The following is a 24,552-nucleotide window of genomic DNA, read 5'->3' on the forward strand; positions in this document are numbered from 1 at the left end:
GTTAGGGAGAATGAAGTTACATTGTCGTCTGAGTCGAGTGGGGGTAAATCTGTGTAGGCGGTCGTACTTACATACAGGTAGTTGACCTATTTCTTACCGTATAAGCATTGCTCAGTTATTCATTGGGCTCATAGACTGGTAATTGAGTGTATACTGCTGCTAAGCCACATGTGGCTGGTGGCTTATAAGTGACGTCATGGTACGACCGCAGTCAGCCAGTCACGGTGCCGTCGCAGTCTCCGTTCCCCCATTCCCACTCTCCATTCTCCAGCCTTCCCCCCCCCTCATGTTTAGCGCCAGGGCCGGCGTTGTTCTCCTTCTCTGTCGCGTCCACTAACATCCTTTGTTGTTCCTCTCTCAATCCCTGTCTTCAAATCCACGATCTCTCGGCCTTCGCAACTGCTGCCTCGACTTACCACCCCACTGCCCAGATCGTACGACCCCTATACTCCCCGTCCGTACCGTCCTCGACCATCATGGTTTCAACGCGCCACCACCCCCGCGAGTACGACTCGCCCGCGCCCACAAAGGCGTCCACGCCGTCTTCATCTGAAAACAACGGCGTCTCGTCCAAGAAATGGGTACACACGCCCACAACCGCCGTCACGCTTTGGCTGCTCTTCTCCATCCCGCTCGTCCTGTGGGACGCAGCCTACGTGCTGCTGCGCCCGCACTCCATGTCCGGCGGGAAATGGCACGCGCTGTGGTCCGGGTACGCGTGGTACGGGACCGTCGACTACATCTACGGCTGGCCTGCATATAACGCGAACAACGGCTTCACCGCTGCGCAAACTATCCTGAACCTCGTCGAAACGGGTGGCTATCTGTACTACCTGTATGTTGTGTACGCGCACGGCGCACCTGCGAGCCGTTCCTCCAAGTCGTCGCGTGGATCTGAGAGTACGCTGTCGTGGCTTCTTGCCGCGGATAAAGTCGTCCCGGGTCGCGTGGGTGCAACCGCATTGTTGGCGGCCTTCAGCTCCTCTGTTGCGACGGTCTCAAAGACTCTGCTTTACTGTAAGTGTGGGCGCAAGAATACGCGACAATAAGAGCTAACGATTTTTAGGGCTGCAGGAATATTTCTCCAACTTCGAGAACATCGGCCATAATGAGTTCTGGCCTCTTGTCGCCTGGGTCATCTTAAAGTATGTTTTGTCGACTTCATCGCGCTTCTATTGCTAATATGGTTGCAGCGGTCTTTGGATTGTCGTTCCTGCTTGGAACCTCCACGTCCTTGGGGAGGAGATTGTGTCTTCTCTGACCAATGCGGCTCCTCGCTCGCGCGGTCGACCTAAGGCGCAGTAATGCTCGCAGCAGCGTGCGACATTGCGCAATTCTCGAGCAACACCTATCTAATGCAGTAATCCAAACTGCCAGCGAAACATGCTGCTTCTCAATCTCCGGGCAGTACTGCAATATGATACCACACCGGCTTTCTTTTGGCGTTTTAACAGCCCTCTCTCCCCTTCGGGTCTGAGATTTTATATCCTCCTGCGCAGGTGATACCAAGTGTTATGTTTTGATTTCCGTCTATTATAATGATTTCTGCAAATTTTGTTTATCTACTGAAGGATTTTGTATGTTGAACTTTGTAATTGGCTATTTTTATGCTACTGGGATGACATCACCACGTTACTTACACGATAACTTTATCAAACCTTAACGAAACCAATAAACCAACTATTTAATTTTATATCACCTACTTCTCACGTACCAAAACTAGTCTACAATGACAAGCAAAGAAAAGAAGCGCATCGCCATCATCGGCGCCGGCGCAGCAGGAATGGTACGCCCTCACAAACAATACAGTTAAGCAGCATCCAAACAACCTGAATGGGTAATAACCATCCCAGTCCTGCGCCTCAACACTCGCAAAACACCCGCAGAAATTCAACCTAACGCTCATTGACAGCGCCACCCAAACAGGCGGCCAAGCAACCTCACTCGACCTCGACGCCTCCAAATACGGCGCGTCCTGGCTCAACGACGGCGTGCAGGGGGGCAGCTCCATCTTCAAACACACATTCAAGTTCTTCCACGAGCAGGGACACAGCGCACACGAAGTAAAACTGCAAGTCTCATTTGGAAAGGGGAAGGATAGTTTTTTCACGAATGTCTTCCCCTCCCCCTTAATCGAGCAGTTCCGCGGTGAGATAGTGAAATTCGGGCGTGTGCTGAAGATTATCAAATATGGGTTCCCTGTCTTTGGGATTCTGCCTATCAAGGTTTTATTGAGATTATTCCGCTTCAGCACTGAGTTTGGGAATAAGATGCTTTTGCCGCTGGTGGCGCTGTTTCTGGGGACGGGGAACCAGACGCCGAATGTTGCTTCTGGGTTATTGGAGAGGTTGTTTGGGGACCCGGAGATGAGGCTTTGGGAGTTTGACCAGGAAGGGCTTGTGAGTGGGTTGCCGGTGATGTATACGTTTCCGAGATTAGGGGAGTTTTATGCGGATTGGAGGAGGGATTTAGAGGAGCGCAAGAGGGTTAGGATTTTGCTTGGAACTGAGGTTGAGGTTGTGCGTAGAGACGATGATGGGGTTGTGCTGGGTATGCGTACATATGAGAGAGAGCAGCAGGAGGAGTTTGACGAGATGGTCCTGTGTACGCCAGCGGACGAGTCGTTGAAGATTCTCGGACAGCGCGCAACGTGGAAGGAGAAATGGGTTCTTGGGGGTGTGAAGTTCTTCGACGACGTGACAATCACACACAGCGATGCAGGGTATTTTAACAGTGTGTTCGAGACGAAGGCCCGAGATGAGCTCTGCGGTGCGGCGACAACAACAGAGCGAGAAGAGCAGCTTGCGTTTGCGAAGGCGTCGTCGACATGCGAGGAAGATGGATGGACAGGGTTCAATCCGATGTACTTCACCCATTCGTATGCGAGCGAGCAGGAGAAGATCGAGATGGGGTTTGACTGCTCGAACTACCAGCATCAGTTCCGAGAGAGCGTAGGAGCTGGGAACAGGCCCTATCCGCCAGACCAGCATGTGTATCAGACAATATTCCTCGACCAACAGCGGCAGGGTCTCTGGACGTGGGATGCGATTGACAAGGACAAGATCATTGGGAAGAAGTGGTGGCATCAGTTTGGCCATCGGTGGCAGCATTACCTGCGGGTTGTGCCTGGGATGATGTTCATCAATGGGAAGAACAGGACGTTGTTTGCTGGGGCGTGGACTCTGGTTGTAAGTCTCACTCTGGTTCCTTCATAGTTATGCTAATTGTTGTAGAATATGCACGAAATCGCGTGTGTGTCGGGAATTGCAGCGGCCTATCGTCTGGGAGCGAAGTACGAGGATTTTGATGACTTTGCGACCGGATTGTTCTCAAAATATCTTCTTGCCTGCCACGGTGTGCGCTACAAGAGCGAAGACAAGAAACACAGGTAGAGTATGATTTGATGAACTACAGTGCTTCGGCCCGTGCCGACAGGGTTGGGCCGACAAAGTGCACTCGATTTGTTTATTTAATTTAATATTTAATTCGCTGTATGCTACGGTAGATTCCTGTGGATGATTACAAAGTGAAGATCGATAAGAATAAGAATTCAAACGTGAACTTCACTTCCCCGCAACAACCCACTCCTAACCACCAGATGAATCGCAACCACGATGAGCATGACTACGATGAGCTCACAGTTGTGCCATCACGAGTCTTGCGCAAGGTCGACTGGCGCCTAATTCCCCTCTTGTTTACCACCTATATGCTCAGTTTCATGGACAAGACCATCCTGTCCAGCGCCTCCGTCTTTGGCTTGATCGAGGATACGGTAAAGGAGCTCCCATTTATACCTACTGTGGCTAACAATTTCAGCATCTGGTCGGGCAGCAGTATAGCTGGGTGTCCAGTATTTTCTACTTTGGATACCTTGTCTGGCAATGGGTATGACCGACGTTCTCGCAGTTAAATCGTGCTGACCAAATAGCCCACGAACTTTCTCATCCCTCGCGTCCCGGTGGCCAAATACCTGGCCATCAACACTCTCCTTTGGGGCGCCGTGGTCTCCCTGACAGCTGCTTGTGTCAATTATGAAGGCCTACTCGCAGTCCGGTTCTTGTTAGGTGTTGCAGAGGCAACAATCACACCGGCCTTCATGTTCATCACTACGACGTGGTACACCCGCGACGAGATCCCCGTTAGGACCAGTATCTGGTTCTCGGGTAATTCCATGGGGGGACTGGTTGGAAATGTTCTTGCGTATGGTATTGGCCATATAGAGCACCCTCTCCGTCCTTGGATGTGGATGTACATCATCCTTGGCCTTGCCACCTTCGTATGGGGCTTTGCCATTCTCGCATTCCTCCCGGACACGATTTCCAGTGCACCTTTCTTGACGGAGAAAGAAAGGGCATTCGTCTCTCGTCGCGCCGTTACAGCTGGAACAGGCCAGACAGAGACAACCGAGTGGGATTCCGACCAAGCAATAGAATGCTTCCGCGATCCAAAAACATGGCATCTTCTAGCAATTGTTGTCCTGACCCAGATACCCAATGGGGGAATTCAGAACTTCGCAAACCTCGTCATCAAATCCTTTGGCTTCACAGCGCTGGAATCCACCTTGATCCATATCCCACTTAGTTTCACCGCCAGTGCAGCGATTGTTCTCACGGGATGGCTCGCAGGACGAGCCCGCAATCTCAACTGCATCCTCATCGTATGCGTCTTAGCATGTTGCGGCACCGGTAGTATCCTAGTCTATGCTCGCGTCTACCACGTTTCACAGGGCATCCAGCTTATAGGATTTTTCCTCCTGGCTACAGGCCCCGCCGCGTTCCCGTTAACGATGTCCCTAGCCCAGACCAACTACAAGGGCGTCACCAAGAAAATGACCATGACGGGTTCGATGTTCATCGCATACTGTGTAGGGAATATCGCAGGACCTCACCTGTTCGATGCCAATGAGGCGCCAGGCTACGAATCTTCGTTCCGGGGAATCCTCATCTGCGATGCACTTGCAGCGGCGCTGTCGCTTTCTCTCTACGTTTACCTGCGAAGTCTCAACGCTCGACGGGATCACCATGAAAATACACAGGAGAATCCCGATTTGTCAGATCCAAACCAGCCAGGCATCCATCGGAGCACCGAAACATCTCCTCTCATCCCGTCTACCATCTCAATGGTGGATGGTGACGCGACCGACTGGAACACCCCTGGGTTCCGCTACCGCCTGTAGATAGAACCAGGAAAACTAGAAGTAGGGCTACATATGATAATGATAATGGTAATCTAACAGCCGATACAAGAGCCGCGTCCCGGCGATCCCGGCAGATCCCAAGTTGAGCCCAATAAATGCACAATATTAGATGCTCGAGAGCACCATATTGGTGTTGTGCTTCTGCTGGTTCGCCCAGTTTTGCGCCAGAGCTGTTTTCGGGACTGCCCAATGATGGTCGCTGTATTGCTGACGCCATCGATGCAGGCTCGTTCAAATAGGAGTAATTGGCCATCACTGTGTGGCTGGAGTTATGCAGCTTATTAATCCCCCGGACATAACTAACTCAGCCAAGACCCTCGTGCTTCCCCGACTTGTGCCCAGCTACAGTTCGTCTTCTCCGCCTCCAGATAATAATTGCGATCTTATTCCTGCACATCCTCCGTCTGCCCATTCTCCGTCCTACTGGACACCTCTCCCCTTTCCCACTTCCCTCCCTCCATACAATGATCTACTCCCCGTTGCCGGGGTACCTGCGCCCATTATGATCCCGCTCAAGTCCGACGAGTCCCCTGCGACAAACACCTCGCTTGCCTTTGCACCAAACCACGACGGCGCCGCTCACCCCGACGACTTCGACTCTCACAGCCCCGCCAGCTCACGCGAACCAGGGAGTGCCCTAGCCACGGGCGACTCAAACCACACATTCCAAGAAGGAGGCCACGACCATGGCCTCGACCTCGATCCCCACGATGACCCCTCCCAAAACCAGGATCAGTCCGGAGACAAGCCAGCATGGAGCGAGATGAAGACCAAGGCCGGCAAGGAGCGGAAGCGACTGCCGCTGGCCTGCATTGCATGTCGACGGAAGAAGATTCGCTGCTCCGGTGAAAAGCCCGCCTGCAAACACTGCTCGCGGTCGCGCATTCCTTGTGTGTACAAGGTCACGACTCGCAAGGCCGCCCCCCGCACGGATTATATGGCTATGTTGGATAAGCGGCTGAAGCGGATGGAGGACCGGGTCATCAAGACGATCCCCAAGGATGAGACGAGGGATATGGCAGCGATCGGTAGGTCCAATGTGCGGCCGCCGCAGCCGGGCCAGACCACCAAGACCCAGAAGAAGAGATCGGCCGATGAAGCCTTCGCCGCTGAAATGGAGCAATGGGCGCAGGCGAGCCGAAACGGCGGGCCCCAGGATACATTTCCTATGCGGCGTGAGGGCAAATCCGATGGGCCTGATTTGATGACCGAGGGTGCTGAGTTTTTGCCCTCGCTGGAGATTCAAGAGCACCTCGCGGAGGTGTTCTTTGATTGCGTCTACGGCCAGTCATATCTACTTCTTCATAAGCCCAGTTTCGTACGCAGACTCAAGGCCCGGACAGTGCCTCCTGTGCTCATTCTTGCCGTTTGCGCCGTCTCCGCCCGCTTCTCGACCCACCCGCAAATCAACTCTGAACCCCCGTTTCTACGCGGAGAGAACTGGGCCAATCCGGCCGCTAATATTGCGCTCAAGCGGCACGATGAACCGAACATTACTATCTTGACTGTATTCTTACTCCTCGGCCTCCATGAGTTCGGTACGTGCCATGGTGGGCGCAGTTGGTCGTTTGGCGGTCAAGCCATGCGCATGGCCTACGCTCTCCAGCTACACCGAGAGCTTGACTATGATCCGCTGCTGGCGCAGGGCAATGGCGGCGGTACCCAGCTCAGCTTTACAGATCGAGAGATAAGAAGACGCACAATGTGGGCTTGCTTCCTGATGGACCGCTATAACTCGTCCGGCAGTCAGCGTCCGCCGATCGGTAACGAGAAATTCCTTCAAATTCAACTTCCTATCAAGGAGGCGCATTTTCAAATGGAGATTCCGGGGCCAACTGAAGACTTGGAGGGTAATGTGCTCAACCCTGTCCCGGAAGATGTTGGCCAGCTATCCAATGCAAGGTCCAACATGGGCGTGCTGGCATATATTATTCGTGCCGTCGTCATTTGGGGCCGTATAGTTGACTACCTCAATCTTGGTGGGAAACGACGAGATAACCACCCGCTATGGTCACCAGAGTCCGGGTACTCGCGGCTCAAGAAGCAGATCGAAGATTTTTCTGCTTCCCTACCGAGCCATTTGCATTTCACCTATGAGAACCTGCAGGTTCACGCAGCGGACCGTGTTGCTAACCAATTTCTGTTCCTGCATATTATCATTCATCAAAATACTCTCTTTCTGAATCAGTTCGCCATTCCACTATCTCCTGGTGGACGCCCTCCTCGGGATATGCCTCGAACATTCCTCAGCAACGCTGGTCGGGCAGCAGTGGAAGCTGCTCATCACATCTCAAGCCTTATCGATCATGCAGCGCCATATCCTCTGACGGTTCCTTTCGCCGGATACTGTGCATATTCGGCGAGTACCGTCCATATTTGGGGCATCTTTTCCAAAAACACACAACTAGAAGCTCGATCCAAGGAGAACCTCCGACATACCTACCGCTACCTCAACAAGATGAAAAAGTACTGGGGCATGTTCCATTACATGGTGGAGAGTGCCAAAGACCGTTACCGACAGTTCGCAGATGCTGCAATCAAGGGCACGGTCGCCACTCACAATGGCCCTATCACGCCCATGTTCCAATATGGCGACTGGTTCGACAAGTACCCTCACGGCGTGTCAAGACAGCACTGGGAGGATCCGGACCACCCGTCTAAGAAGAACGATGACGAGGCAGTGATGAGCCAGAAACCTGACCTCCAAAGTGTTGAGGACTTTTTCGCCAGTCTTTCTCCTACACCAAAATCCACCGCTATCCATCGAAAACATTCCCGAGCCGGCAGCAGGATTGACACAACAGCAGTGGACCAAACAACGCCAACATCCGCGTCTCAGCAGATCGTCGACGTCAATATGGAAACATCCGCAGGCATTCTCGGAACGTCAGGCACAGGATTCCCGCAGCCGATGTTCCAGCAAAACCGTGGCCAGCAAGCATTTGCCCAATCCCCCTTCGACTTCACCCTCCCCGTGACAGACCAGCTGCCACAAATAGACCGACAATTCGTCTACGACTCATTCGAGGGCCTCAGGCCATCGCCAGCCTCGTATGTCCCGAATGATCAACCGTTCCCAGTGATGAACGGCGCAGACGTAGCAGCACCCCCTCAAGAGACCGGCGGCGGTCTCTTCCCGGGCGAGATGGACCCTAACGCACCTTCGGGAACCGGCGAGTTCTACCAACCCAGCGCCTGGTTCCTCCCGTTCAACCTTGACCCAATCGGTGCAGGCGCCGATCTCGACCCAAGCTCGCAACCGGATGCCAACGCGGCCGACTTGTCTGCCTTTGGTGGTGCAGGGAATATTCCCATGGGCGCATACGATCTCGGGATGACGGGGATGAACCGTGGCTCGGAAATGAAAGAATAGCCCCAACTGCCCTTTTGTACGATGACCAATCGCATTCGATGATATCTTTTTGATTGTCTCTGCTATGCCATTTATGTACTATCTTGAATTGTCTTTGGATCTGTGGCGTACTTGCTGGTCGGTTTGTCGGTCAGTTCGTATGGATGATGGCTTATTTTATTATTATTATTTTGCGCTTTAGCTTGGGTGGGAAGGTGAATGGAATGATAGTTTTGATGATTTCGATGTTATATACTTGAATATAATTTTAAACCATGATAATGGTCGTGTAAACGCTGCCCTAGCTGTTGGATACTGCGGATGGAGGAGGAGCGCTTCGCTACTCCTGCAAATATGGTATCAGGCTAGTCGTATTATCACTGGGGATGAATGGCTATAATAGATTTAGAAAAAAATAAAAATAAAAATAAAAAACTAAGTGCATCATCCGTGAATCGAACACGGGCCTCATCGATGGCAACGATGAATTCTACCACTAGACCAATGATGCTATTTGATGTGTGGAGTAACTTAACTTGACATGATAATGTGCCCCGACGTTCCTGGCTTGGCTGTGTAGTTTTAGATGGCTCATATCTCCTCCATTGATGTCAATTTATTTATTCAAACCACGCAGGGCAAAAACGAGGACCTTGAATACATATATTGCGGTGAGAAGGTGCCTCGATTATAAAAGAAAGAGTCATAGTGTATGAAACTGGAACCAGGCCCGACGATACAGCTCATTCAATCATAATAAAACAATATATATCCGCTCGGGGTAGCACGCACCACGGCGCGGGAGACATATTATACATCAATATGGGGGAAACATAATCTCCATTTCAAATCAAAACCATCTATTATAGGCTCAAAAAACTTAAGAGAGACACGACGAAAGCAAAAACAGCGCCGTGCTTAATCATCCCATTCCTCATCCAGCTGATCTATGAGTCGGTTTTCCGCATCTAGATCCTCCGCGCGCCCTCGATGCGAATCGGAGAAACGGCCGCGCTGAGAACCCCCTGCGGATGCGTAGGCGGGTTGGGATCGCTTGAACCGGAACATGCGTCCAATGGAGGAGAGGAGGATTATGCTCATGTCCTGGATTTGTTCCCGATCGGGGAGAAAGTTAGCTATGACTGCCCCCGACGTGATGTGAGTGAGCTGGAAATAGTAGAAATAGTAGCCGTATAGTATTAAAAGACGTTAGAGACAGCATAGAGTGTGCCTGTTTAGCTTCTTCTTTGAGGTTGTTGACGAGGCTAGACCTGGCTTCTATCCGTATAGCGAGGTCCGCGCTCTATAGGTACATTCTATCAAGAGAAAAAGGAAATAACAAATGGGATGATAGACCAAGCAACGTTCAATCCCGCCGTGAACCCGGTAACTTCGCATTGCTTCGGCCACTATGCGAGCGATGGCCCCGGGCCGATCGCCGAAATGGTATTAACGAGAGTAAACTCACTTTCAAAAAGTCGATTATCCCTGCCCAAAGGCTGAAGTTGGGGCATTGCCTCCAGCCGCGCTGGTGCATGACGGTACGTTGGTAGGCGCAACCCCCAATCAGATAGGCTGCGACGGCGATAAGAGCACTAAGGAGCAACCGGGTTAGCTTGGAGTGCGTAGACCACGCAGGTGTTGCTCACATAACACCGAAGATGCCGCCCGGAGAGAGACCCTGTCCAGCAGAATCGTTGCTATAACCGCCGCAAGCAGCAGCGCTTCGGACTTCGAAAAAGTAAGTGCACTGGTCCATGGTGCCGACGAACGAAATCAGCGGTGTGGTCGCGGTTATGTCACGGTCGCATAGGAATGACAGCATTGTCGACTTTTTGTGCGAGCTCTTTTCAATGAACTCGCCATCGCACGGCGAGCCATCCGTATAGTTCATGACAAGCTTACGGCCCCGGAAAAATGGATCGGACGCTTGTTGCCTGCATTGTGTCAGCTCCAAAATCCACCCATCGAAGTCTATGAGCGACAAACCCGATTGAATATGTCTTGTCGTCCTTCTGGTAGTATGCGCTGACATTCTGCCACATTATCTCATCCACCCCGACCACATCCGTGACCTCCTCAATGACGGGCCCGCAGATATTCAGCGTAAAGTTGGCGCCATAATCGTATCCTTTCACATGCCAGCTTTCCTCTCGGGCGTATTTGCGGGACTTCTCGTCGCTTGGAGGCGGTGGTACTGTGAGGGTGTTCAGATCATAGTAGAGTCCTGTAGTTGGAGAGCGCGCGACACACGGCGCCAGCGCCCCATCGGAATCCGGCGATCCGGGAATTGCGTATGCAGAGGTCAAAGAGGCAGAGGCCAGGAGGAACCTGAGAATCGAGATTGGGGACTTCATCGCGGGGATCCTAAGCCCAGCGCGAGTCGGGCGGCGAGAGGTCAAGCTAGGAGAGAGCTGAAGCTAGCGACAGAGACGACGAAGGCAGGGCGGGTGGAAGGAGACGTAGAATGAGCCTGAAGAATAGAAGACAAAAATCTGTGACGACAGAAGACAGTGCTGACACTATCGTTGTTAGGAGATGAAACGTTGCAGATTGGATGCGGAGGAGAGCTCGTTCCTTGGCGCCTTCGTTCTGCTCCTCACTAGGTACCAGCTCTCGGCGCGGTCACTGCACGGCGCTCGCTACCCGCGGACTCCTTCATTCATTCCACCGGCTCGAGTCGATCCGGCCTCAGGCGTTCGTCGCGGAGATCGATCGATGGGAATTAAATAGACCTCGTCCCATTGGCTTTTCCCCCTCTCACTCAACGGCAGTCGAACTTTCTCCTGACCGCCGCGTGCAACTCGAAAAAATGGCGCCCAAGAAGGATTCCAAACCTTCTGTTCCCATACAGCCTGTTCCAGAGAAGCGCGGCTACGAGTTCTTTGGCCCGTACGTTACGCTCTTGCTTTCCCCCAGCTTCCAACTCGGTTACTGATTGGTGTAGTTACGGCGGCTTTGCGATTATTTTCGGTCTCCCTGTCCTTCTGTTCGCCTTCACTTTCCTGTGTAACGATGTCTCCGGCTGCCCCGCGCCGTCATTGCTCCACCCGTCTACTCTGACGCTCGACAAATTGAAGCAGGAGGTTGGCTGGCCTGAGAGAGGTATTCCGGCGCTTTACGATACGGAGGTTTTGCTGTGGGTTCTGAGCTACTACCTGCTGCAGCTGGTGTTGTACGTGGTCCTACCAGGCCCGGTGGTGGAGGGCACCGAGTTGGCTTGCGGTGGAAGGCTCTGGTACAAATTCAACGGTACGACCTTGTTCAGTTGGCGCTTGACTCGCATATTCTGACGTGAAATAGCCTTCCCTACTGCTGTACTCATTCTGCTCGGCTTGGCTGCCGGCACTTACCTGGATGGCGCGGACTTTGTTGTTTGGACGTTCCTTTGGGACAAGTATCCGCAGGTCATCGCCTCGAACTTGATTATTTGCTCGTCGCTGGCGATTTTTGTCTATATCAAGAGTTTCTCCGTTCCCGCGCCCGGACAGCCCAACCCGGAGCTTCGGCAGCTAGCTCCAGGTGGACACTCCGGTAATGTGCTCTACGATTTCTTCATTGGGCGCGAACTCAACCCCCGAGTAAAACTTCCAATTCCGTTCGTCAGTGAGGCATCCAGAACCGTCGACATCAAGGTCTGGATGGAAATGCGCCCTGGTTTGCTGGGATGGATTATCATGAACCTGTCCAACATTGCGCGACAGTACAGGACTTATGGATATGTGACGGACTCCATCGTCATCTCAACCCTTTTCCAAGCTTTTTACGTTCTCGACGGGCTTTACATGGAGCCTGCGCTTTTGACTACTATGGATGTGATTATGGATGGCTTTGGGTACATGCTTTCCTTCGGTGACCTCACTTGGGTTCCCTTCATGTACAATTTTCAAACCCGATACCTGGCCATGTTCCCATATGAACTAGGCCCGAAGGGTATCGCACTCGTGCTGGCGCCGACGGCTGCAGGATACATGATCTTCCGCGGAGCCAACAACCAGAAGAACCGCTTCCGTACAAACCCCAACGACCCGCGTGTCAAGGAGATCAAGTACATCGAGACCGCCGCAGGGTCCAAGCTGATGACTTCCGGTTGGTGGGGATTAGCTCGCCATATCAACTACCTCGGCGACTGGCTTATGTCGTGGTCGTACTCCCTGCCCACCGGGATCTCCGGGTTTGTGATCCTCGAGAGCATCAACCCTTCCACGGGCGAACTCGAAAAGCAAGCCGTGCAGACACCCGAGTCGCGCGGTTGGGGCCTTATCTTCACTTATTTCTTCCTGATTTACTTTGGTGTCCTTCTCCTTCACCGTGAGCGACGTGACGAAGAAAAGTGCAAGAGAAAGTACGGCAAGGACTGGGACCGATATACTTCTCTTGTCCGCAGCCGTATCATTCCAGGGATCTACTAAGGTCGCGTTCGATCTAAAGTTCAATTTATGATCTTTTGATGTGTATACTATCTTAATTTTTAATCTAATCGTCTCTTCATTTGGCGACGGAGAAGCTTATGTACATGTTATTATAATTAGTTGAGATTGGAAACAATCGTGATCACTGAATATACAAATTTCAGACATCAAGCCTCGGTCTTTTTGAAGCACCGGGGCCATGTCTTGGATCTCCTGAATCTCTCGAATCTCTCAAACCATCAGGCCTCTCTGGGCTTTCTGGATCCGGTGGACTCCGTGGGTAGTCATCATGTCCATAGTTCTCATCCTTCCACTCCGGTATGGGCCAGTTGTCATCTTCTACATTCGGCACCCATCCTCCAAGAACCTCCTTAGCGGCCTGCGTAGCATCCCTCCTCGCCTTGATACAGCCAGCCTTCTCATAGTCATGCGGCTTTTTGAACCCGCGATATTTCTCCTCAATGAACGCCCGAATCGCACCTGTCGTGCCCATAACCTTATACCCTATATCCCTACCGGTTAAACTAATCTCATGCTCCCCCATCGTAAGTGACACAACACTCTTCCAATGCAACCACAGCTGCCGCCTCGACAACACCGACGCACCCGCAAGCCCGGGATCCGACAGTTTATAACCCTGCCTGACGCCGCCAATGATATTCTCGAAAACACCGGTGCTCGAACCGCGAAGAGTTGGCAGACGCCCTACCAGAGACGGGTATCCGGATTTAGCTTCGTGGTGTGCCGTAGGCGCACGGATCCATACGACAGTTTTATTCCCCGGCTTGCTCATCTTTAGCTGTGCGGCTGTCTGGCCCGGGTCCGAGGCTTTGGGCTTCCGGAACTTCCAGAGCGCTCGCAGCTGCGAATTGGGTATTGATAGCACCTCGAACGGTCTGAACTCGTACCGGTGCCTGCCCTGTGTCTCGCTCGCCGGCAGACCCTGTAGACCAGGCGTATCCGCATCCGTCTTCGTAATCGGCCACGTCCTGCCCACGAGATCCTTCATTCTCCCCTCGAGGCCGAAACACCGCGCAATACCCGTTCGGCTAATCTCTTCCTCTGGAAGAACGAGGCCTTTTATATATGCATTCGGAGTCACGGCAACAAGTAGGCTCGCTCCGTAGTTGAGCAAAGATGTCACCTGCCGCAGCGCAAGTTTATCCGAGCAGGATTTGCTTCTTGTCGCCTCGGCGTCTCTACGCGCGGGCTTGCGACGCACCGTACCTAGATTTGAGAAATGCGCGCGGCCGTCGAGGAGCGCTTGCTCCCCAGGAGGATTCGAAGATGACGCAGGCGTAGCCATGGTTGTAGGTGCAGCCGGCGGCGCCCAAGGTGTAGGGTCATTTTGCTCGGCCATAACAAGCTCCATACTTGCATCGCCACAAGGCGCACAGGTACAGTACATGTAGATGCTGACATCGGGTCTAATTTCAAAGGGGGGCAAGATAGGGCCGTCGCGGGTGAGTTTAGGCCGGCGGCAGACATACGGCGAGATTGGTTCAGTGCAGGGCCGCATATGGAGTTCCTCGCGGTCTATGAATACGTGACACTCGGCGATAAGCCAGTGGTTGAATGCGCGCATTGCCAGGACTTCGGCGTGGCAGTCGTGGAGGACTAGGCCTTCGCTTTTGCCGACTTTGGTAGCTGGGAGGCATTTTGCGCCGGTTCTAGAAGAAATTACTAACTGATGGGAGTGTTAAGAGGGACCAATGGACTTACGTGACGGCGATACAGGTTAGGGACTCTGATGGGGTACCTTCGCCTGTGTGGTGTTAATAGATATACGCGAGTAATATCAGTGCACAGGAAGTGATTTCAGGCAGGGAAAAGCAAGGATAATATAGTATCACCACTGAATTCCCCACAGTTGAATCCATGAGCGCAATATCAAAGTAGAAACCCCACCTTTAACAACTACAATCGCCGACATGGGAATCCATTCCGCAATCCCATTATCTCTCACGACAGGCTTGCTGCCACTTGGCAAACCATTGTAATACGTGTGAACCAGCGCGGCAATCCGCGACGCTATCGAGCTATCAGCTGCTCCTGAATCTGCCATTGCTGGGCCCTTGTTAATCCGCCAATGCTGGCAGGTTGTTCAAATATTCGCACGCGTTGTGACGCGGTGGCTGTTGCTTATATAAGCAGTTCATTTAACCAACTTGAGTTAGTCACGTTCCTTCTTATACTTGACTCTTTATTTGCATTTGCATTTCCATTTCTGTTCCTATTCATTGAAACTGTTGAAATTATTGAGTTTCAATCTAGTATTATCGAATTTCATTTCATTTCATTTTCACTTTTGTTTTTTGTTGAAGACAGCTTACGAATACAGTCTATTTATTCAAGGAATCTATTCTTTTGGTTCGAGCTACTGGACTATTTCAGCGGTGTAACGTCCATAGTATGCAGTGAAATAGGCTCTGCTGAATTATATGAAGCCAATTAGCAGTTAGGCAACACTAGTAGCTGGGATATTCATAGTGATGTTCGAGATAATATTAAAACTTATTATATAGTTTAACCGATTTTAAGAACGAGGCATCGGTACACTCTCAAACCCCTCCCCTTCCTCGCGCTGTGGAATAACAACCTGCAGCCCTAATCGTCCACAGAAGCCATCATGGCTAGTAGACCTCTCAACAGAACGGAAGAAGCCAGCTCCTCCCTCGTCATTGATAAAGGCCGTGTCTTCAACACGTTGCCCAGGCACTTCCTCCCGCCGGGGGTTATACCAAGGCAAACCAACGAGGTGATTCCCGATATTATGCACAAGAGAGTAAAGTTTCTCAAAGCGCCGCGTAGTCCAAAGCCAGGATAGAGAACGCGGGTCATATGCAACACGCACAAAAGGATTCATGTATATCCCTGTTTCAATCACCGCGCTGTCCTGGGACTCCCCAGGGTCTTGCCTCGGGACCTGGATATCTGCATGGATGAGACAACACTCAGACGCATCCCAGAACAAATTCACATCCTGCGAGGCACGGAAGCGAGCTGGGAGATTCCCCCCTGCTGCTTCAACAGGCGGCTTCCCGGTGTTGTGTTGGAAGAATTGAGCGTCGAATGCGACCATGCCTCCCCAGCAACTGCGGACCGGCACAGCGTCTTTCCCGCCGAGAACGTCTTTGCGACTTTGGGCGCTGCCGGAGTTCGAGAACCAGGGATAGAAAGGTAGGCCCATGCTGTAGCCTTCTAGATCGCGCGTAGCGTAGGTATCGTAGAATTTGAAAGGGTTGATGAAGTCGACGGCGCAAGCAGCCCGGTACTGCGCTACGCCGTCGTCGTTGACATTCGTTGAGAAAAGGAGTTGCAGCGCCTCGATGGGATCAAACGCTATGTCATTCAGGAATAGGATCTTGTCGAAAGGTTCCTGTGCAGTATGCTCATCCAACGGCTCAAGAGCACGGTTGCGTGTCTCGGCTAGGTACGAAATCCGTTTAACGCGCTCTTTGCCTCCTGGGATGATGATTTTGGGGAGATCCTCCAGGCCTAGATGCTCGTATATGATGGAGTTGTTGCATGGCACCTGTCTCTTCAGATCTGCTAAGGATTGCTTGCCTTCGGATCCGCTGTCGTTCTCATATATGCTCAGAAAAGCATTGTCTTCCCCAAGTAGATCAATGAGCTGGAGAATGCTGGAGCCCCAGTGGCCCCAGACCAAATCTCCAGTCACGTCATACAAGCTAGCGGCTATAAATACCTTTTCATTGCGTGGGTTCCCTCGACCGGCTTGGTCTGATGCTGACGCTAAGTCACGAAGCGACGAGTAATGGGGTGGGGGTCTCGTATATGAGGGAAAGAAAATTGCTGTGAAGATCACAAGGACCAGAATAGCCGACAAGACGATGAGCCCATAGTAGGGCAGCCGGAAGAGAGTGCGTCGAAACCGGCGAGGCTGCACCAAAGCCGGTATTAACGGTCTATATTTGCCATGATAATCGCCGCCTGAGGAGAAGAGATATCGAACGGAATATATTCGCTGCAAGACTCGTTCAAACAGAGGCCGTTTCCTCCATTGGGACTCGACTTCATACAAGTTGTAGGCCTCTTGGCCGTCTTCCACCGAAAGCCGCCGAGCAGGACTGTCGTGGCTGGAAAGCAGATGGCCAGACATGAAATATCAATATAGAGCCTGCTAGCGCCCGCGAGAATTCTGACAGCGGACGTGGTTGAAGCCTGGGGGGCGCTGGGCATCCTTATGGAGACTCAGAGAAGGGGCCGAAACTAAAATCAGGGACTGTGAACAGCTGCGACCAGTTGGGGCTAGTTGTGTGGGGTTTGGGATGCACATCTTTCTCCGTGTCTGAAAGCTGAGTGGCAGTGAATCCTCAGGGACCCCGCTTCAGGGCGATCTATACTGACACTGGCTCATCTCGTTACGACATGTGAGGCTGTGGCCTATTGGGTTTGTTGTCCATTCACGTGGGATAGAGGGGCTCAGCCGTTCTCACAGCGCTAGACGTATCATGATGCAAGCCCCCGGGAGTATATAGACTGGGTTAATTATTCAATATTACGGAAATGGAGGGCAGGAGGATGGAGGTTTGTTTCCCTGAGTGGACAGGTGGAGTTGCCCTAAATGACATGTGGTCTTGACGCTGCTAATAATAAGGTACTCAACCAAAGTCTTCTATGAGCTCGCCACTATTTTGGTCGGACCTTCATCATCCTTAAAATAAATATTCTAGAGATCTCTTAACCTCTGCTTGTCCTGTTCCGGGATTCCATCACCCAAAGGTATCCCATAATGTTAAATGATCTTCTGAGGCCCCCGGCTGTGGCCATGCTGCGCGGGACCTTTGAAGTTGATTCGCTTGCTCGCTCGGGGGTCGAAACTACACGGCGCATGAATATTGTCAGTCACACATCTAATGAAGAGTTAGACACGCGTTATTTGAAGCTGTGATAAGACTCGACGGAGAAGGCAGGCACGTGGTGGGCCGCGGCTTCCTGTTTGGGCTGATTCGTCAGCTGCCACTCTATTCCCAACTCTTCTCTCTTCTCTCTTCTCTTCCTTCTCTTCCTTCTCCCTCCTTCTCTCTGCATACCTAGGTACCGAGTATGATTACGTCTGCCAATATTCTGTCAGCTTACCCCCAGTGGGAGGCAGCATGACGATATTCGGCAAAGCGGCTGATACCTCGGAGAGGCCGTACCTGTGGGATCTAAACTGTTTGAGGCTTAGGTCCCGTTGCTCCACGATGAGGCTGCGTTGAGGAGTTGCTGACAGGCTGATGCGGGCTGGATAAGCAGACGCTCTGCCCTTTGCTTCCAAATTCTCTCGTAGATTCTTCGGATCTTTTTATCCTCATCTCCAGCTCCTCACAAATGGCGACCCTGCGTAAAGCCTGCCGCCACTGCACCACCTCCAAGCGGAAATGTGTGGTCCAGTTGCCGAAATGCACTCGCTGTGCCCAGCGCGGGTTGGAGTGCTTGTATGATCTCGAGCCCTTGGGCACTTCTGTTGCTCAATCTGGCAAGCAACATAATCTCTCGTGGAGCTCATCGATTATCGACACGCCCGCGTATTGTTTGATTGGACGTGTTAGTGAGCTTTCCCACATTGATCCTGCGATCTGCCCGATTGGAAACCCGAATGCCTTGAAGTTTGTGCACCTGGGGTATCGGCCAGTTCTGGACCTTCTCAAGTCAGGAAAGCCTGCAATATTCATACATCCAAAGCTGCGGATGCACCGCAACTGCAATCACTTTGATGCCCTTGGAGATATTGAAAACGGCGTGACTCGTGAGAGCTTCAGGCGCCTAATTGAGCTTGATATCAATGTAGTGCCCATCATGGAGACCCTGGCTGCTCTTCAATCTCTTCTCATTCACATTGGAACATTCGTCTCAAACAGACACTTCACAGGGAAGGATTTTCTTGGCCTTATTTTGGCATGGACAGAGTCATTGCTGGCATCTGCCCAGACTAGAATGCCTCCAAATCAGTCACCATGGCAGGCATGGATATTTGGCGAGAGCGTTCGGCGAACAATAATCATGTCCTACACGCTCGTCATGTCCATATCAAGCTTTGAGTATGGATACTGCTCCCATTGGCTTTTCCTGGAATCTCTTCCATTCGACAGGCGCGCTGGTCTGTGGATGGCAGGGTCACCACAAGCTTGGATTGCGGGAGCCGGAACTAGAACCGGCCAGGAAGTCGGAGAACAGCTAATCTCACTTCACAAATTTGGAGAAATCCTCGATGGGTCGGATGACGACTTCCACGGCGATAGTTTCCTCGCTTTGGTTGCACTCAGCCATAACGGTGGGGAACAGAGTATATCAGACACCTAGTGGGAACTAAACCGAAATGGGCCGCTCACTCGAACTGGACTACTATAGGCATTATATCTAGGAGGAGTTCTGGTATAAAGTGAGCCTGATTCCCGGCACAATTCTCATCTACCATCCGCAGAATTTATCCAGTCTTCCTTCGATAACACCACAATGTCCTCAGAAAAGCCAATTCTCGTTGTCGTCGGTGCGACAGGTAATCAGGGAGGGTCTGTCATATCGCACTTTTTATCACTATCATCTTCTCCATACGCCCTTCGCGGCATCTCTCGTGACCCATCGTCGTCTAAATCTGTTGCTCTCGTAGCGCGCGGGGTGGAGATGGTAGCTGGGAACAACTACGAGCCCTCCTCTCTTGACGCTGCCTTCAAAGGTGCATCTGTCATCTTCTGTGTCACTGATTTTTGGGCTGCTTTCTTCGACCCTTCGCAGCGCGAGAAGGCTGTTGCATCTGGTATATCCATTGGAGAGCATTGCCGGTCGCTTGAGGTGCGGCAAAACCGAAATATTATTGATGCTGCTGCCAAAGTGAGCACGCTGGAGCGCTTTGTCTTTTCCAGCATGCCGAACACAAACAAAATAAGTAGTGGAAAGTACAGAAATGTTTACCACTTTGAGTCCAAAGCTCTTGCTGAAGAATATGGTCGCGCGGCTCATCCAAACCTTTGGGAGAAAACGACTGTGCTTTATGCCGGGCTGTACCTGGAGAATTGGCTCGATACCTTGGGGGCTAGTGCCTTACTACCTCCAAAATGGAGCAACGACAGGGACGAACTTGTGTTGCCTTTGCTGGGACCATTGAGCGATGCACCGTTTCCCTTGTACTCCGCAGTGGACGATACTGGTGCCCTTGTACATACCATACTTCACGCGGACCCGGGACAGAAGGTCATCGGTGTCAATGAATGGCTTAGTATCAAAGATATTGCCATAATTTTGGGTCAAGCGTTAGGGAAGCGCGTTGAATTTGTCCAAGGTGATCTAGGCTTCGACCTAGGAGACCCAGATCTGACAAAGGAGATGACAGAGATGATGGAATTCTGTGTTGAGTTCGGATATGATGGGGCAATGGTTGATAATACCATTGTGAAACCTGCTGATTTAGGAGTGCCAGTTCATCTTCAGCCTGTTAAGGAGTGGTGTGCAAAGCAGGATTGGAAGAGTGTGCTACAAGTTGGTGGAAATTGATGTACTATCTGTAGCCTCGTTTGAAGTTGAATTAGTGGAATTTAGACTACGTTCTGTATATGAACCTAGCTTAAAATCAACATTCTACTCCAATAGCTTTTATTATTATAAACCATTTTGCGAATTGTTCTTAAACACTTTCGAGCACACCATGGCTTAATACACCCCATAGCAGCCCTATCAGTATACAAGTCACGTGCCGATAACGTTATCACGACAAGCCTTTCCCTCCGCAATCTCTCACCAACCTCAAACCACACCTCTCGACTTCCCACGCAGAAAGACAACAAAACACCCCCGCCAAACCCATCATCCAGAAGCCGAGAAAGCAAAATCCACCAAAATGGCCGACAAACTCCGCACCCTCCAAAACCTCGAAGCAATGCAAGCCCGGTACGTGGGCACCGGGCACGCCGACACAACCAAGCACGAGTTCCTGTCCAACATCGCGCGCGACACCTACGCCAGCTATGTTGGACATGCGCCGCTCCTGGGATACATGGCTGTTGGGATGGGCGAGAGTAGGGAGAAGGTACGCGCGGCTATGATTGAGAAGATGGTTAGGGGGGTTGGGCCGCCGCCGGAGGTGAGTTCTAGAATTTATTTCTTTTCCTCTCTCCCTTTTTGTTTGTTGTTGTTGAAAGAGAGTTGGAAGAAGGCTAATAGATTCTTTCTTTCCTTTTTATTTAGACGCAAGAATAGAGTTTGCTCGATTTTTGTTTGAGATATTGGCATTTAGGATGATCGAGATGGATATGGATGCGATGCGAAGAAAGGCAACGAGACGCGACCACACCAGGCGAAACGAATACGACGCCTCGTCCGCTGAAATATTTTTGGATTGAGTCGATACAAAGCCTTTCGATCTGGTCTAAAATGGCCTATATCTGGCGACGACACTGGTTACGATGCGTGGTTGGACCAAAAGGCCGAGGAGATGCACTCACTCCCCTAGAACACATGGTGGTTACCCGCTGGGAAGTGCTTCCGATGGACTCACTACAATCGCCCAGTTGAGAGAATAAATGCGATGCAGTTAATATATTATTTGCGGCGTCTATGGCGGAGTTTCGGATACCAATTATTTACAGAGGTTTTGTTTTCAACTCCATATCTTATGATATATATGTATAGTATGGCTGCCAAATGCTAGAATCCAGATTATTTTTTACTCAAAATCCAGACCCATCTCACTTCTCTCCCTTCTCTCCCTTCACACCAAGCTGCCCTGCAAGTTTGCTATTTTCCGCCTGCAGTGATTTGATCAAGTCGAGCCACTGCTTGCGCTCGCTCCGCAGCTTTTCACATTCCTTCTTCGTCTGCTCGAGTTCTCTCCGCAGAGACTCGTTCGCATCGCGCGAACGAGCTTTACCCTGTTTCTCTGCCTCCTTCTCCGCCTCCTTCTCACGCTTCTCGGCGTCCTTACGATGCCTGGCCTCGATCTTCTCCGCCTCCTTGAGCTGGTGGCGTTCGATCTTGGACAATTTCTGGACGAGCTTCGATTCTTCACGAAAGAGCCCCGCCGCTACCTTTTGCATTTTGGGGCTGTCTGCTGCAGGTGCAGGGGTCTCGCCGCGGCTGCGGAGATTACTGTTGCTCGACGTGCGGTCGTCAGATCCAAGATGCTTGGCCTTTGTGCTGCTGTCCGAACTTCCGGCCCGTTGCTGGTGTTGGTGTCCGCTCGGACTGTCGGCTGATGCGCGGGCGGAGGCGGTTTCCTTTTTGATATCCTCTTTGTCTTTGTCTTCAGGCGCTCTCAGGCCGAGAGACTCGATGTCTGAGCGTACGAGGTCGAGCTGGGCTTCGATGCTGCGTTTCTCTTGCGCGAGTTTGGCCAGTTGGCGCTCATGCGAGGAGAGTTTGCTTTTACCTGTCTTTTCGAGGAGCTCGGCCGCTGTGATGTCTAGGTTGACGTCGCCGCCGGCGGAAGTGGTTGGTTCAGCAGGCGTTTCGGATTTGACGGATGTTTGTGATTGTGTCTCGTCGGCGTCGGCGTCGGCTTGTCGCTTTGTTTGGTGGTGCGTGGTCGTATCTTCATCGGAGTCTTTGAATTCGCCTGGTATGTTATATGATGACTCGCGGGAGTGGTGTGGTATATAATCCAGAACTGCCTGCGGCGCATATCGCTCAATGCCAGCATTTAACAAGCTCCCGAAGCTCGCAATGAGCCCATGATGTTCTTCCTGCTCATACTCGCTGGAATCCGAGTCGCTATCTTCCTCTGACTCTGATTCTTCCTCAGCATTCATCGACTCTTTACCCTCCGACTTCGCAGCACTTTGTAAACGCTCCTTCTCCTTTGCGGCCTCCGGATCCTCCCTCGCCCAGTCTACAAACTTGGCTGCGTCTGTACAGATGCTCTTTGGAGTGCCCTTCTCAACCATCCATCGCGGAATTGTACCGCCAGGGTCACTCCTCGTTACCATAATCCACTCGACAGGATTGAACTCTCCATTTGCACCCTTCGACCCCGACCCCGATCCAGATTCAGACCCCTCGGACCCATCCTTATCCACCAGGATCTCCCTAATCATTTCAACGGACTCATACTGCCCCCGAATAAACTCGCCCACAGGCGGTGCATCAGGGTGCTCACAGGGCCTAGAGAGCATCATCCAACTCCTCCCTTCCCGACTCCACTTCCCCTCCTTCTCACGCTCCTTGAAATGCTCATTCTCCCACGTAACAATCATCGCCACAAAGTCACGGCTCGTCGTCGGCTTCGGAAACGTCGCTCTCACATGGTAAATGGTGAACTTGCCCATGACATTCGCATCTCCATCCCCATCTCGTACAATAACCTCCTCAACGACCCTCTCCGCCCCAATCCCCCGAACTGCCTGATCAGGCGGGAGACCCTGCTCAACCCGCTTTTGGTTCCGTCTCAGCGTCTCCGTAATCTCGGTGGACAGTTTCTCTTCCCACACTTCATAAGGTAGTCCCTCGTGCACGCTCCTCCGCCCAAACCAATGGCCCTGGCCATCCGAGCCAGGTAGTTTGTAAACCGGTACACTGAGCGGGTTATCCTTCGAGTGGGTTGGTTTCACGATCTGCTTGGACCAGGCTTGTTGGTGCTCATGGGCGGCGGCGGCGGTTTCGGATGAATCGGGCGTGTTGGAGTCTGGATTGGAGAGGCGTGCGGGGGACGGAATTATTTTGTACTTATGCTTCGATTTAGAGCTGGAGGAGGAGGAGTTTGTGCTTGCGGATTTCTCGGGAGGAGGTTCGGGGACGGAGTCGACTATTAGGCGGGCTTGGGAGCGCAGGGTTGTGAGTAAGCTGCGGAGAGAGGCTTGGTCGGTTGGGATTTCATCCCGGGGTGTTGAGGTTAGGCATTGGAGAGCTTCTTGGAGGGCAGCCATTAAATCCGGTGGTAGGTAGGTCAGACTGATGATGCGGGGTTGCGCTGAGAGATAATGGAGAGATAAGGAATTATAACGGGAGTATTAGCTTATATTTAGGAATGGAAGTGTGTTTCGCGCTAATTGGGAAGTGAGGACAACGAGGGTATAATAATGAGTCGACAATAAAGATGAAACTGCGGACGAACAGTTCGTTCCATGTTGGAGCCTGGGGATCTTGCCAGGGAAATATACCTGACGTCACCGGTTCTCGGCCCTACGTACGATCTACAACAGAGCTACACAACGCGTACGTACTTAAAAATTACAACAATTTCTACGGGAAATAATCAACTGTTTATCTGTTGTTCAATTAAGACTCCACACTAAATACAAGCTGAAGCTGCATACAAATTGATCAGAGAGCGGAAAGAATGTAGTGTTGGGCACAGCCCAGTCCTGCATCCGATTCCCGTCACCCATACTCTCACCAGTAAGAGATGGATGGGCGGGCATGTCTAGGTAATACAAACCCAGCCTGGACAGTAGGAGATGAACCTACCAAGCAACAGGTTGCTTGACCAGGTCAGAGGTCAGAGGCATATCAATCAGTGAGGGAAAGTAAACCGTAGTCACGGACACGGATTCCTTCTTCCTCGCTCATGGTCCGCCACGGGCAGATGAATGAGACCAATGATCGATACACCTCATCCCAGCAGAAACCAAGTAAGCCGCCGTGTTGTAACTCTGCGT

General features: G+C 51.7%; 11 protein-coding genes and 1 non-coding gene across 12 annotated transcripts; 7 read left to right on the forward strand and 5 right to left on the reverse strand.

The window, feature by feature from the left end:
* Window positions 1–476: 476 nt before the first annotated feature.
* On the forward strand, window positions 477–3,392 carry ASPVEDRAFT_136442 (uncharacterized protein; the record flags this gene model as incomplete). Its single annotated transcript, XM_040807295.1, is given in 7 exon segments — window positions 477–1,023; window positions 1,067–1,145; window positions 1,194–1,301; window positions 1,318–1,360; window positions 1,724–1,786; window positions 1,854–3,188; window positions 3,234–3,392. The coding sequence occupies 7 exon segments, from the start codon at window positions 477–479 to the stop codon at window positions 3,390–3,392; spliced, it is 2,334 nt and encodes a 777-aa protein (XP_040669822.1).
* Window positions 3,393–3,598: 206 nt separating this feature from the next.
* On the forward strand, window positions 3,599–5,296 carry ASPVEDRAFT_171821 (uncharacterized protein; the record flags this gene model as incomplete). The annotated part of the gene is made up of 3 exons (XM_040808712.1): window positions 3,599–3,772; window positions 3,817–3,885; window positions 3,929–5,296. 3 exons carry the CDS (start codon window positions 3,599–3,601, stop codon window positions 5,174–5,176), a joined length of 1,491 nt encoding a protein of 496 aa, XP_040669823.1. The 3' UTR covers window positions 5,177–5,296.
* A 252-nt stretch (window positions 5,297–5,548) lies between these two features.
* Window positions 5,549–8,879, forward strand: ASPVEDRAFT_171825 (putative C6 transcription factor). The gene has a single exon (XM_040808713.1). The coding sequence runs from the start codon at window positions 5,700–5,702 to the stop codon at window positions 8,568–8,570; it is 2,871 nt and encodes a 956-aa protein (XP_040669824.1). The 5' UTR covers window positions 5,549–5,699; the 3' UTR covers window positions 8,571–8,879.
* A 110-nt stretch (window positions 8,880–8,989) lies between these two features.
* On the reverse strand, window positions 8,990–9,060 carry ASPVEDRAFT_t107. The gene has a single exon. It is a non-coding gene; the product is annotated as a tRNA-Gly (tRNA).
* A 141-nt stretch (window positions 9,061–9,201) lies between these two features.
* ASPVEDRAFT_43500 (putative vacuolar sorting receptor (Mrl1)) lies at window positions 9,202–11,113 on the reverse strand. The gene is made up of 4 exons (XM_040812835.1): window positions 10,539–11,113; window positions 10,199–10,486; window positions 10,018–10,144; window positions 9,202–9,670 (listed from the first exon to the last, which is right to left on the reverse strand). Exons 1-4 carry the CDS (start codon window positions 10,904–10,906, stop codon window positions 9,647–9,649), a joined length of 807 nt encoding a protein of 268 aa, XP_040669825.1. The 5' UTR covers window positions 10,907–11,113; the 3' UTR covers window positions 9,202–9,646.
* A 74-nt stretch (window positions 11,114–11,187) lies between these two features.
* On the forward strand, window positions 11,188–13,241 carry erg24B (c-14 sterol reductase). Its single transcript, XM_040808311.1, has 3 exons — window positions 11,188–11,441; window positions 11,497–11,801; window positions 11,853–13,241. Exons 1-3 carry the CDS (start codon window positions 11,362–11,364, stop codon window positions 12,959–12,961), a joined length of 1,494 nt encoding a protein of 497 aa, XP_040669826.1. The 5' UTR covers window positions 11,188–11,361; the 3' UTR covers window positions 12,962–13,241.
* On the reverse strand, window positions 13,011–14,932 carry ASPVEDRAFT_43502 (tRNA-specific adenosine deaminase). Its single transcript, XM_040812836.1, has 2 exons — window positions 14,684–14,932; window positions 13,011–14,631 (listed from the first exon to the last, which is right to left on the reverse strand). The coding sequence occupies exon 2, from the start codon at window positions 14,544–14,546 to the stop codon at window positions 13,122–13,124; it is 1,425 nt and encodes a 474-aa protein (XP_040669827.1). The 5' UTR covers window positions 14,547–14,631; window positions 14,684–14,932; the 3' UTR covers window positions 13,011–13,121.
* A 399-nt stretch (window positions 14,933–15,331) lies between these two features.
* Window positions 15,332–17,147, reverse strand: ASPVEDRAFT_43503 (glycosyltransferase family 69 protein). The gene has a single exon (XM_040812837.1). The coding sequence runs from the start codon at window positions 17,082–17,084 to the stop codon at window positions 15,498–15,500; it is 1,587 nt and encodes a 528-aa protein (XP_040669828.1). The 5' UTR covers window positions 17,085–17,147; the 3' UTR covers window positions 15,332–15,497.
* Window positions 17,148–18,298: 1,151 nt separating this feature from the next.
* On the forward strand, window positions 18,299–19,270 carry ASPVEDRAFT_85480 (Zn(II)2Cys6 transcription factor domain-containing protein; the record flags this gene model as incomplete). Its single annotated transcript, XM_040817702.1, has 1 exon — window positions 18,299–19,270. The coding sequence occupies one exon, from the start codon at window positions 18,299–18,301 to the stop codon at window positions 19,268–19,270; it is 972 nt and encodes a 323-aa protein (XP_040669829.1).
* A 153-nt stretch (window positions 19,271–19,423) lies between these two features.
* On the forward strand, window positions 19,424–20,458 carry ASPVEDRAFT_85481 (NmrA/HSCARG family protein; the record flags this gene model as incomplete). The annotated part of the gene is made up of 1 exon (XM_040817703.1): window positions 19,424–20,458. The coding sequence occupies one exon, from the start codon at window positions 19,424–19,426 to the stop codon at window positions 20,456–20,458; it is 1,035 nt and encodes a 344-aa protein (XP_040669830.1).
* Window positions 20,459–20,801: 343 nt separating this feature from the next.
* ASPVEDRAFT_54306 (splicing factor 3B subunit 5 family protein) lies at window positions 20,802–21,160 on the forward strand (the record flags this gene model as incomplete). The annotated part of the gene is made up of 2 exons (XM_040814913.1): window positions 20,802–21,044; window positions 21,149–21,160. The coding sequence occupies 2 exons, from the start codon at window positions 20,802–20,804 to the stop codon at window positions 21,158–21,160; spliced, it is 255 nt and encodes an 84-aa protein (XP_040669831.1).
* Window positions 21,161–21,648: 488 nt separating this feature from the next.
* ASPVEDRAFT_63550 (uncharacterized protein) lies at window positions 21,649–23,894 on the reverse strand (the record flags this gene model as incomplete). Its single annotated transcript, XM_040815686.1, has 2 exons — window positions 21,877–23,894; window positions 21,649–21,843 (listed from the first exon to the last, which is right to left on the reverse strand). The coding sequence occupies exons 1-2, from the start codon at window positions 23,818–23,820 to the stop codon at window positions 21,649–21,651; spliced, it is 2,139 nt and encodes a 712-aa protein (XP_040669832.1). The 5' UTR covers window positions 23,821–23,894.
* Window positions 23,895–24,552: the final 658 nt, after the last annotated feature.

Source organism: Aspergillus versicolor, assembly GCF_001890125.1.
Source record: "Aspergillus versicolor CBS 583.65 unplaced genomic scaffold ASPVEscaffold_7, whole genome shotgun sequence".
Lineage (NCBI taxonomy): Eukaryota > Fungi > Ascomycota > Eurotiomycetes > Eurotiales > Aspergillaceae > Aspergillus > Aspergillus versicolor.